Source organism: Cyprinodon tularosa, unplaced genomic scaffold (assembly GCF_016077235.1).
Source record: "Cyprinodon tularosa strain WSP-4 unplaced genomic scaffold, ASM1607723v1 ctg372, whole genome shotgun sequence".
Lineage (NCBI taxonomy): Eukaryota > Metazoa > Chordata > Actinopteri > Cyprinodontiformes > Cyprinodontidae > Cyprinodon > Cyprinodon tularosa.
Window position 1 is genome coordinate 1139261 of NW_024039088.1, and position 12538 is coordinate 1151798.

The following is a 12538-nucleotide window of genomic DNA, read 5'->3' on the forward strand; positions in this document are numbered from 1 at the left end:
TTTCAGGAAATAAACTGATCTCCCCCTGATTTGAATAAACAAGCGTCACCTTTGTCTCGCTTCCTAAACTGCCGAGCAACTTCGTAGCATGTTTATTAACCCCAAAGAGAGGTAGGAAATTGGTTTATTTCCACCAGAGTTGCCTTCCATGTTGGTTGTAACTTTAGCTTCTGTCCGGAATCTATAAAAACACGGCATTCGTTAAAATGTATGCCATGTTGTGTGCGCAGGTGTTTCTGCATGTTGGAGCATTTCCTCCAGCGGATGTAATTGCCACTTTGCAATGATTGCAAAGTGCGTTGTTGCCATCTTTCTCTTCCTTAAAATGAAGCCAAACTTTCGATCACTTTGAGCACTTTTGTTTTGCTTTTCTAGATTTACACCTGGTCACGTCGTACTTGCTTACTGAATGCCATGTGTGTAACTTGCATAAAAAACCTAATGTAAGTCGTGCTGCCCAGCGCTAGGCTCTGGTGCTGCTCGGAATTGATAAGGGAATCGTTAAACGAGCTGCCAAACTGTGCCATGGAATTGGAACACACGGAACCGGTTCTGAACAGAAACCGGTTTTCGATTCCCATCCCTACCTGTCATGCTATCATAAACCCAAACAGCACTTTTATTTACAAAGAGTTTAATTCGACAGGTTATGGCGTCCAGAAGAATGTGTCAAATGGTGGTGCTGCCATCAGCTCAGGGTTCTCTACAGGTAATGAATAAGGAACAAACAACTGTGCAGGAGACTTATGATGTAACTGAACTGCCCTATCAATGTGTTGCCATTTTTTCAGCTACAAGGTCCCAAACAGATGATGCCTACAAGAGAGATTATAAATATACTGTCTCTGAAAAGGGGAACGTTCCAGCCAGGAGGGAGGGGGAAATGCTCATCCTGGCAAAAGACAGCGGGAAACAGTTTACCACCAGCAGCAGTGCTCAGGTTGGAGGAGGTGAGTGGGGAACTTATCGCCCTCTCATGGAGAACAAGAGACACTTCTCATGTTTAAAGACGATCCCACCCACTAAATGTTCCCCCAAGATTTCACGTATTTCAGCTGAAATACCTGAAGGAGGTCAATACTTCTTTTTTAATGGGTAATTTAAGATCAAAGCCCTTTAAGACATAATAAAAGGCTCTTTTTTCATTGATAAAAGAGAAAGTTTCACACCTCTAAAATGTTTTAAAGAATTCTTGTTGATAAATAATAATTTTAATTTAAATAAATCTATATTTCTGTATTTTACGCTAAAAGGGATCAAATGCAGTTTGGATTTTTTAAAACAGTGATTTAGCCCTTTAATTTAACTTTATAACGGAAGCTAAGATTACTATTTCAGTCTAATTATTTCTTAAAATACAAAAAAAAAGAGAGTGCCTCTCTCTCATTGTCCAAATATGTATAGATAGGCAATATCGTTTTTTTTCTCCTATACTTTTGTTGCCCTCAGACACAGTTGCACCATGGGCAGGGAGCCATGTTGCCCAAATTAAAAAACTGCTACTGGCAGCAGTGTAAACCAGATCAGCCATCTGATATGTGCAGCAATATTTTTTTACAATGCGAAAACAGCAAAGGGACGTCCACTATCACTGACATGGCTGCATTGTGAAAAATGCAATATGAGTTATTGCTGATGAGTTATTGTTTCACATTATCCTCCTTGCAGGTTCACTGTCAGGCGACTCCTTAAAGAAGGAGAAGCTTATTTCCAGCTACATCGACACAGGAACCATGAAAACAGATGCAGGCAACTCGTACTGTGAGCAGAGATTATACACACTATTTATATACTTTTCAGAAATTTTCAGTGTAAATGTGTGATACTCACCAGTTTTTTTCTATTAGATGGATCATCTGGAGTCCTAATGAAAGACAAGGCGACATATGCAGGTATATCTATAGTAACATTAGCCCTTCATGTGGCACTCATTGAAATACTTTGAAAATCAAAATTTTAGCTTAGAGTGTTATTGAAGGACAGGAGAAGACCTTATAGTTTTTGTAACATTCAAAAACTATGTATATTTTGATGGCAAAAATTAAGGTCAATGTAATAACAAGAAAGAAGTCACTTTGTCTAATATATTTAGAGAAATAACAAAAGTGCTTTTATAAAAAAAATCATTAAAAACACTCACAAAGTGAAAGAAACAATTATTTTGTTACAACATAAGTAAGTAAATAAGTATTTTTTTTTCTTAAAATAAGTTAACTTTTTCTGGAATTGAGGAGAAAAGTGAGATACTTTTCCAATTGAAAAAGAAAATTAACATTCAACATAAGAAAAAACAATTGCCTTGACTTATTTCATGTGCATAATATCTAGTTATCTTATTTTAATAGTAAAATACTCTTTCCATTGGCAAATCATCTTTTTTACATACTCAAATTAAGGCGACACACTTAATTTAAGACATTTGTATTTATTTCTACATCATTTTTTAAGCGTAGAGTATTAATACTGATACAGGCAGTTACATTTTTTCTAAACTCTTATCAACATCTAATTGGTCAATTGCAAAAATAACATGTAAAGTCACATACATGCGTATCATTGCTGAATGGTTAAATATAAATCTTGTGTTTCTAGACCTCACTGAGGGATAGGGGGGTTTCCATTTGTAGGTGATATGCAAGTGATCTAAAACTTGCCCTATAAAGGGATTTATGCATTTTTCAATAAAGATTCAGAGAATTGTTCAAACTTCAGTGGACTTATTTAATGAGAATTGTGAAAGATCCCAACATGATTAAATAACTGATAAATAACAAAATTGAAGACATCTTAACTATCTCTTCTTTGTTTTTAATAAATAATTTTTTTTTCGATAGTATAAAATGTCAGAGTAAATTCTTGCAAAGTGAGGGTTTCAGTCTTCAGCTAAATGTACTGTTTTCAGAGATTCATAGGGACAGCGGCGTCTTTGGAGGAGGAGGATTCTGCTGTTGCTCTGACTCCTGCTGCTCCTGGTGGAAGTGGCTGCTGGGTTTGCTGCTCCTCTGTCTGCTCCTACTCGGGCTCCTGTTTGGCCTCATTGCACTGGGTAAGACTGGCTCATACAGCGCTATTTGAGTTTATTGAAAAAGAGGAAAATACATTTTTTTATTTCAGCCATCCTGAGGGTTAATAGCCTCAGCAGCACAAGATGTTGGAGAGATTTTAGACTTTTAGCTTTTATAAACTGGTGAGCATGCTCTGTGAGACAGTACATGTAGGCCCCTTCCTGGAAATATGATCCCTGCTTGGCTCCCTCTCTTTCATAAAGTCTGGCATTCATTGTCCATGGAGCAGCTTTGGAAATATTTGCAGGGTGACATCACATTACACTACATATAAGTCAGTTCTCTGTGCAGTGAAAGAGTCAACAGTCTGGCTATATAGTGATAAGACTGGGATAAACAGACTGGTAAAAACTTCTTCCTCTAAAATAAAGTGTATTGCACTGCACCGTAAAGCAATGGACACATCTGTTGCCATTAAAAATTAAAAAAAAATTCCCACTGCTATTGACAAAATCTTCATTGAATTTCTTTCACAGCCTTTTTCACATTATGAGTGACATCATGTGGTCAGTTTTTCCTTTATACAATAGAAAGATTTACTCTGAATATTAAACGTTAAGTTATGTTCCTTTAAGAAATGTCCAGTTTATTTATTAGTAAGCATTTAATGTCAGTTTACTTGAGTTTAGACATTCGGTTCCACAACCTCCCTGCTTGTTTTATCTAGTATTATTGCTTATATTATTTCATTCGTTTCTTTATAGCTACATGGTTTAAGTTGGGAGGCGCAAAAGACACCAAGCTCTGTTTATTACTTTCCATTCACTGGGTTTCCAACAGCAACAGGCAATACTCCACCACCCAGTACCATGCAATTGTTTATTATTTTTTTGCTTTATATTCTTGCCTAATTCAAAAAAGCAACATCTAAAAGAAAACCTAAAATACTCTTTTAAGAAATTACATTACATTAGGATTACAGTTGCGCATGTCTTGTGCGACACAATGGCAGCCCACTGCTTCTCAAGGGTTAAATGCAGAGAGGGAATTTTCCCTATTGTGGGACAAAAAAGGGATTTAAATTAGATTAGATGGTAACACCCCACATTGTGATAGCACCCACACCCTCCTAGAAGCCCATCCCCGCAAATAATGACTTGGTAAATATGATTATTAACTGAATTATAAATATATATGTATATCCCCTTATTTAGCCCAGCAGGGGTATGGTAACGAGCCACTCATTTGATTCAGTTGTTAAAAATGGGGTGCATCAAAAAGTAGCAGGATAGCAGCTGTTAAGGACTGGACTTGAGCACCCCTTTGCTAGAGTATAGGGCGATGCACGGGGGAGGTAATTCTTGGCATTTATCCACCAAAACTACATTTTTGGGGATTCATGCATAATAAATATGAAAACATTAAGAATATGTTTCAAAGTTCCCTTTTCTTTCATATTTCAATCCATTTTCTCATCAGTGTGCGAGAGGGCAGGTAATTCTTGGCATATCAGCATCTTTCATTTCTAGAGCTAAATTCATGTTAAATTTTTAAAAACCTCGGGATCTTCACATCACAAGAGACATTCTAAACAGAGATTTTATATTACCCTCAAACGCTGTTGCCCCAAAGTCGTATTTTTGGAGACACTATATTGTTAAAGTGGGACATCTATAATTGGAATTGGGACACTCTATTTTTTTGCAGCAAAGACACAGTAAGAAATTAGCAAAAAAGTCAAAATTGTCAAAATTTTAAGTAAGAAGACGAATTGAAGTGTGATTTTGCAAAGAAAAAAAGACACTTGGTATTTTAAATTCTGGAGGTAAGCACAAACATATGAATGACTTTGGCAGAATTCAAATGAGTGATTTTAATCTAAATTGATCTATATTAATTCCAAGATTACAGTGAGATTAAACTAGATAAAAAAAAATGAATCTATGCCCACCAATATATATGCATATATTTTCCAGCTGCACATTGAAAATATAACTTTTTTCAGCTGAGGACATGAGGAGGCTCAAGAAACGGGTGGCAGATCTGGAGACCAAGGCCTTGTTCACCGGCGCTGAGTCTAGTCGGCTGATTGGTGGAGGTGGAGGAACAGGCTCCGACAAGACCTTCATTCTGGGAGGTGGAGGTGGAGGCACTGGCTCTGATAAAACCGTCATTTTTGGAGGTGGTGCAGGAGGTGGAGGAACAGGCTCTGATAAAACCATCATTTTTGGAGGTGGAGCAGGAGGTGGAGGAACAGGCTCTGATAAAACCATCATTTTTGGAGGTGGAGCAGGAGGTGGAGGAACAGGCTCTGATAAAACCATCATTTTTGGAGGTGGTGCAGGAGGTGGAGGAACAGGCTCTGATAAAACCATAATTTTTGGAGGTGGTGCAGGAGGTGGAGGAACAGGCTCTGATAAAACCATTGTTGGAGAGGGAGGTGGAGGCAAAATCTCTGCTGCTGGGGCCGGTACGGGCAGCACTGGTGCCTCTTTTAATGGGAGCGCCAGCAGTGATGGTAATGGTTTCAACACTGGCACCGGTGTTTGGAACGGCGTTGGGACTGCTGTGAGTGGAGCATACATTGACAACGTCCTTCAGACAACCATCTATAGAATGTTAAGATCTGAAATGCAGTCGCAGACCTTCAAAGGTAAAGCAGAGTCACACACTGTCCAACATTCATGTTCTGCATCAGCTCACTAAAAAACTTGCTTTCTGCCTCAGCCTTTTTAGCAACCTCAGTGCAGGGAGAGAGGGGGTTACCTGGACCCAAAGGTACCAGTAAAATATGGTGCTTTTCAGAATCTGTTTAAATTACATCAGAATTCAAGTTTATTTAAGTAATTATAATCGTTTGCTTTTTCAGGCGACCCTGGATTGAAAGGTTGGGAAACACAATGTCTATTTTCTGCTTTTTTCACTGTAAAAGTTTAATCAAGCTAAAATATCTTTGTGCGTTGCACCATCAACAGGAGAAGCTGGCGTCCCTGGACTTCCAGGTGTGTTTAAATTTTCTACAGTTCACTTTCATGTTTGCACTCCTTAGTGAGGTTCTTTCATGATGCCATTTTACAGACTTTGACCTTTGGTTTCAGGTGTTCCAGGTCTGATAGGACACACTGGCCCTGAGGGCCCTAAAGGACAGAAAGGAAGTCAAGGTAAAGAGACTGCTTAAGCTCACCATCAATGATGCTACCTATTGGTTATTATAGATTGATGTCTATATGCAAAACATCGTATCAGGTGAGCATGGAGTAGATGGACCACAAGGTATTAGGGGCCGCGACGGACCACCTGGACCTAGAGGCGACATGGGACCTCCAGGCTTTGGACAGAAAGGAGATAAAGGTATGCCTCAGTGTAGGAGTTTTAAACTATTAATTTGCTAATTCTGGCATAAATACAAGTGTTCTGATGCAGGGGCTCAAGGTGAACCTGGTTCTGTTGGACCTGCTGGGCCTCCTGGATCAAAAGGTACAATCAGAAATGGTAAAATAAAAATGTTGTTAAACAAAGAAAAAAGGAAATAAAACTAAAGGAATATCTGTGCCATGTCAAGTGTATTAATTGAGTAGAGTGTATGAATTAAAGATGCCACTAGATGGCAGTGTGGAATTGGTCATTTTTTGTCTCCTAACGTCACGGGTTCACACCTAAACATAATTACCTAAAGCTAAAGAAGTCTGTGGCGAAATATGTGTAGCGCATTGTTGGCTCACAATATATGATGTAACAACTTTATCAACATCCTTCCCGCATGTTTAGATGATGGAAGACCCTTCTAAGCTTGACCTTAAATCTGTCATGAGCAATGAAATCATAGTACCTACTGGATCTGCAAAGAAAACTCGTTTCCATATAGCAGAGCGGGCTGTCAGATAGGCAACTAACATCAGCCAACAGGTCCTTGATGTTTCTATAACAACAATCAACTGAAATAAATCATTGGTGTCCAGACAACACTCTGGCTGAGGTTCACCCAGGTGAAAACATTGTGTTATATATCATGTAAAGAGGGTGATCTGTCATAATTGTTAGTTAACTCTATTTCCTCCCCTGGACTCTGCATCTATACAGTATAAGACAGTTTAGAGTAATATATTTAGGTATTTGTCTGGTAGGAACATCCAATCAAACAGTATGCGTGTCTCTGTGGGAGAAAGGGATGACCCACCTTAGTAAACTGAAGGGAGAGATCAACATAAGGGTTGAAGGTATTACTCAACTACTGTCTGCAGCACAAAGAAAGCGCAGACAGTGCAGCAGGGGTAGGAGTAACCTGACTCTTTTCACTGCTTCTCAGCAGGTGTTTGATATTTAAACCGAATGTTCTGAAAGCTTCAGTGCAGAAATAAATCTGAATGAATATCAGGATCTATTTAATCCTGTGACCCTGCTATAACGGAGCTGCTTATAGTTTAGTTATGGTCATTTCTACTTTGTTGTTTTTTTCTGAAGGTCCACAAGGAATCCAAGGGTTACCTGGCCCACCTGGTTAGTTTCTTTCTTTCATGCACATGATTTAGTTATTTCGTGGTTAGTAGAACAAGCTTAAAATGCTACTCAATATGCTCCCTTTTTTTTTTACTTGTAGGTCAACCAGGTGCTCAGGGCTTCCGCGGTGAAGCAGGACTACCTGGACAAAAAGGTTGGTTCCACATAGGATCGCTCCACTTAGGATTAAGAGAAAAGAGCACAGTGTGTTATGGCGTTCATGTTCTCTATGATTCTAAGTGGGACCATATATGTAGACGCCTCATTGGACACTGGCCGACGTGCCTAGAGGTGCGGCCATCTTGAATCAGACAGCCACAGTCTGACAGCTGCTGTCAGTAAAAGGAGGCAACCTTAAAAGACCAAAAAAAATTCTAAAATTACCTTTATGTTAGATTACACATATTAACTCAGATTAAAAAGTATTTAAATTGAACTCAAACTGGATGAGATATGGAAAGTTATATATTTTTCAAATAAATAAAAGAAATATGATAAACACAAAGTTTTTTATCAGTATATTATAAGATGTTTTATATCTTATATATTATCGTATATTATGTTATGTTTTAAAATATTATATATCTATATAGTATATTATTATTATTATTATTCAGTATTTTTAAGGATTGTTCTTTGGTACTTAGTATTATGATCTATAGAGGAAAATTTGTTGCAATGTGATTTACAAATGAGAGTAATTTTTATTTTATTTTATGTTGATTTTTATTTTTTGTCAAATTGCAGTGAATCGTAAATTTATGTTGTGTCAAACTAAAGAATTTATGTCCTTTGCTCAAACTTCTTCCAAAACTCTTTTTCGAACTATGTTTTTTTATCTCACTGTATTTGTGTATAGACTAGACATTACAATCCTTTTCAACATAAATCTGCTTGGATTCCACAGGATAACGTCCTTCTTCTGGGTGTTTGTGTGTGGGTGTCATGTATATATACTATATATGACAAACATTAGCTGATAAAAGAACATTTTATTTATTATTACACCTTTATTTTTACAGGCAAGTCATTAAGTTCTTATTTACAATAGCGGCCTGACAAGTGGAGTAACCACTTAGGAAAAGGGAAGTAGGGCTAAAGAAAACATAGTTTAAAAAAGCAGTTTGGACAAAAACCCTTTTGTTAGACACAACTTAAATTTACCATTCACTACAATTTGTCAATGATAAGAATTAAAATAAAATTGATTAAAAAAAAAATAATAATAATAGCAAATCACATTTTAACAAATTTCCCTCTATAGATCACAATACTCATCAAATAGCAATCCTTAAAATACTGAATAATATTTAATATTCTATGTAAATATATAATATATGTAAAACATAATCTTATAATATATCAGTATAAAACTTTTTGTTTATCATATTAATATTAATTGCTAAATATATAACTGCATATATCTCATCCAGTTTGAGTTCAGTTTAAATAGTTATTAATCTGAATAAATATGTGTAATCTAACTGAAGAGTAATTTAAAATTTGTTCTGGTCTTTTAAGGGGTTGTGACATGGAAGAAATTATTGTAATATTATATTTCACTTATGTTTCATGGGATTAAAATGAGATCTAAGGCATCTTCTATTCATTCTCTCTGAACTGTGGTCTGATCCAAGATGGCCGCCCTCTAGACATGTCGGCCTTGCTGACGACAGCGTCTAATGAGTTGTCTACGTATATATTGTCTATGAGTGGTACTTTTCTCTGTCTGCAGGGGATAGAGGGCTCGCTGGATTTCAAGGACTTAAAGGTTTGTAGATTCTCCTTGTTTCAGAAGATTACATCAATTCAGTGGATGTTTTGAATAAGTTGTATTAATTGTGTATTTTAGGTGAACCTGGTGAAAGGGGAGTCAGAGGTCTGCAAGGTGGGCAAGTCTCTGTTAATTAGGCTGTTAAAAACCCAATCTGCACGGGTTTACTGATCCAGATGTATTACTTATCAGGTGAACGTGGTTTACCAGGTCTCCAAGGACCTGCAGGAGAGAAAGGCTCCAAAGGATCAATGGGTGAGTTATTGGTGAACTGAATCTTACGTCATCCCTGGTTGCTTGAAATCAATAACATGATCATCTTGTTTCATGGTGCTGCAAAGAGCAGTTTGAAACAAACCATTTTACAGCTGAAACCATGTTGTAGATTTGTTTAGGAATAAGAACATTTTTCTTTTTGTCATCAGGACTTTCTGGACAAGATGGTCAAAAAGGATCAAGAGGTAAATCACACGGCATTTGACGAGGCCTTCTTCTAAGCTCTACCATATCTCCCCAAAAAGTGTCAAATGTAATCAACTGGTCATCAGAAATTCTGTTGTTTCTTTGATGGGTTTCAGGAGACCAAGGGCCTCCTGGACTCAGGGGTGCTGCTGGGCCTCCTGGAGATGCTGGACCTGCAGGTGAAATCTCTCTCTATTAATGTTTCATTGTTTGACCATATAGCTATACATGTTTTATTAAAAATAATATTGCACTTTCCTCCTGTAGGACCACCAGGACTTCAAGGAGCACCAGGTAGGACTCTTTTTAAGCATGCAGCCCAGGAGCTCCTGGTCTAAAAAGAGGGTTCAGGCTCTGTTAAATGGCTGTAACCATCGTTTTTTTCTAGACTGAGATAAGTTGGTGCTGGAGTCTGATGGTAATGGATGGTCCAAGATGGACCAATATCAAAGTAGAGCTCTATAGCTCCAAAACAAATCTAATTTCAATGATATCCCAGTCTTACTCTATGGATTGTTTTAAAACATCATCACATTTATAGTGGGTGGTTCTCTTTGGGTGGCAAGGATCCCATTTGTGTCTGTTCCACCTATCCAGTCAGAGTTTCTGTGTAAAGATGGACAGCTTTGTGCTTTCCACAACTCCTCTCCTACAAGGGGTCCCTCAGGGGTCAATTATCGGTCCTCTTTTATTTTCCCTTTACCTACTCCCCCCTTTTGCTCTGTTTTAGGAAACAAAGCATTAATTTCACTGTTATGTTGATGACTATTTCCCTTCTGCATATAATACTGCAATCAAGAAACTTGCGCATTGTTTCAAGGACATTAAAGCATGGCTCTCTTAACTTCCTAAGTCAAAACAAGAAAAAGACAGAAGTTATGTTATTTGGTCACAAATCTAGGGATAAAGTTTGAAAGCAATCTTAAAGTTGAGAAACAGATCAGCAATGTTGTTCAGAAAAGTTTTTATCAGCTTCAAATAGCTAAATTGAAGCCAATCTTTAAAAGCCTGACCTGGAGAAAGTAGTCCATGCTTTTATGACAGGTCGTCTGGACTGTTGTAATGCTTTTTATGCAGACATTAGTCAGATGTCTCTTGCCCGTTTGCAGGTTGTGCAGAACTCTCCTGCTTGTTTGATAACTCACACTTGGAGGTGTGAGCATATTTTCCCTATCCTGGCGTCCCTCTATTTGACCCCTGTTTATTATAAAATTCATTTTAAGCTGTTATTTGTTTTTAAATATCTAAACAACCTCGCTCCACCATATCTATCTGAGTTTCTCCAGCATTACTGCCCACCTCGATCACTTAGGTCTGCTGATCAGCTTCTTCTGACTGTCCCTAAAACTATGCTGAAGCTAAGAGGTGACAGAGCATTTGCTGTAGCAGCTCCTACATTATGCAATAGGTTGCCGCTAAATATCCAACAGGTTTCCTCTTCACCTGTCTCTAAATGTCTTTTGAAAACACATTTTGATTCCTTTGCTTTTGACACTGTGATCCAGTTTTGTATATCACTGCTCCTATTGTGGATTGATTGATAGATATTGTTGCATGTGACAATATGTGACAATATCAATCCATTTAAATTGCATGTCAGAAAAAAAGCACCGGCTACTAAAAGCAATACACAAGAACACAAAATGTATTTCTCAGCTGTTTTTTCACAATTGCAAGCGGTAAGAAATGCCAATGAATAGGTGACATCTGAAACTATAACCAAGCTATACAGTACAAGATAAATCTAAATAAGTCATTTTGTCTTAAAATAAGTGAATTTTTTTCCTTGAATTGAGGAGGTGACATTTTGCCAATAGAACAGGACAATTTAAACTTAAAATAAGAAAAGAACAATTGCATTGTCTTATTTCAAGTGCATGTTATCTAATTATCTTATTCTAAGAGTAAAAAAATCCTTCCATTGGCAAATCATCTTATTTGCCTACTCAAATTAAAGGAAAATACGCTTAATTTAAGAAATTTTATACTTATTTCTAGATTTTTTTGTAGTGTAAATCAGCAGACATATTGGATACTTTAGGCAGGGCTGTTTAGCTAATGAAGCTCAGATTTTTCATGTTGGAAGTTCAACTTCAGGATGTGTTTTTAAGACTAGGAACTGCTAGATAGAAAAAGCGACAATTATATTAAATCATGAAATTAACAGAGTTGTGCCGTTTAGATATTAACTGCTTGATCCCCTTACAGAACCTGTCTTTAAAAGTTCATATCCATCAATATAATGTTAGCCACATGATCAAACATGATCTCTGTGTTGCTAGGCATCCCAGGAAATCCTGGTCAACCAGGAATCAAAGGTAAAGCCGTTGTCAACCTTTGTAATTGTGTTTTTCTATCGCATCCTGCTGCTCAGTGTTCAACATGTGTTTGTGTTTTTAAGGTGAAACCGGCCAACCAGGACGAATCATCAATGCAGGTGAAAGAAAAAATATGATAAAACGTGTTTCATCCTTTTTTATGAGACAACAGCCGAAGATGCAATGATTTGTTTTTATTTCCCAGCTGGTTCAACATCCATTGGCATCCCAGGACCACCTGGACCTGCTGGTCCCCCTGGTCCTGCAGGTCCTCCAGGACTATCAGGTCTCTATCTTGGCAACATTTTCCCGATGTTCACTATTCTAGATATCAGAATCTGATTACGCAGTAAATTCAATCTGTTCAATGTTATTCATTCACATCCTCAGGTCCGATTGGCCCTGCTGGTCTACCTGGTCAACCTGGTAGGTCGGCTTTTTATTTGGATTTTAAGTAGTTTACTTAAAGATACTTAGTTTTA

The 12538-nt window shown here is 37.5% G+C and overlaps 1 protein-coding gene across 1 annotated transcript in view; it reads left to right on the plus strand.

The window, feature by feature from the left end:
• The window catches only part of LOC119790874 (collagen alpha-1(XVII) chain-like), a 39934-nt gene that overhangs the window by 14207 nt on the left and 13189 nt on the right, over positions 1-12538 (plus strand). Inside the window, exons 12-35 of the mRNA XM_038296611.1 lie at positions 647-709; positions 792-950; positions 1669-1761; positions 1848-1892; positions 2903-3046; positions 5011-5658; positions 5733-5783; positions 5875-5892; positions 5981-6007; positions 6104-6166; positions 6252-6356; positions 6429-6482; positions 7467-7502; positions 7603-7656; positions 9238-9273; positions 9355-9390; positions 9469-9531; positions 9702-9737; positions 9855-9917; positions 10006-10032; positions 12021-12056; positions 12140-12175; positions 12262-12342; positions 12447-12482. Of these exons, the coding sequence (XP_038152539.1) occupies positions 647-709; positions 792-950; positions 1669-1761; positions 1848-1892; positions 2903-3046; positions 5011-5658; positions 5733-5783; positions 5875-5892; positions 5981-6007; positions 6104-6166; positions 6252-6356; positions 6429-6482; positions 7467-7502; positions 7603-7656; positions 9238-9273; positions 9355-9390; positions 9469-9531; positions 9702-9737; positions 9855-9917; positions 10006-10032; positions 12021-12056; positions 12140-12175; positions 12262-12342; positions 12447-12482 (2010 nt within the window). The remainder of the gene's footprint in view (positions 1-646; positions 710-791; positions 951-1668; positions 1762-1847; positions 1893-2902; positions 3047-5010; positions 5659-5732; positions 5784-5874; positions 5893-5980; positions 6008-6103; positions 6167-6251; positions 6357-6428; positions 6483-7466; positions 7503-7602; positions 7657-9237; positions 9274-9354; positions 9391-9468; positions 9532-9701; positions 9738-9854; positions 9918-10005; positions 10033-12020; positions 12057-12139; positions 12176-12261; positions 12343-12446; positions 12483-12538) is intronic.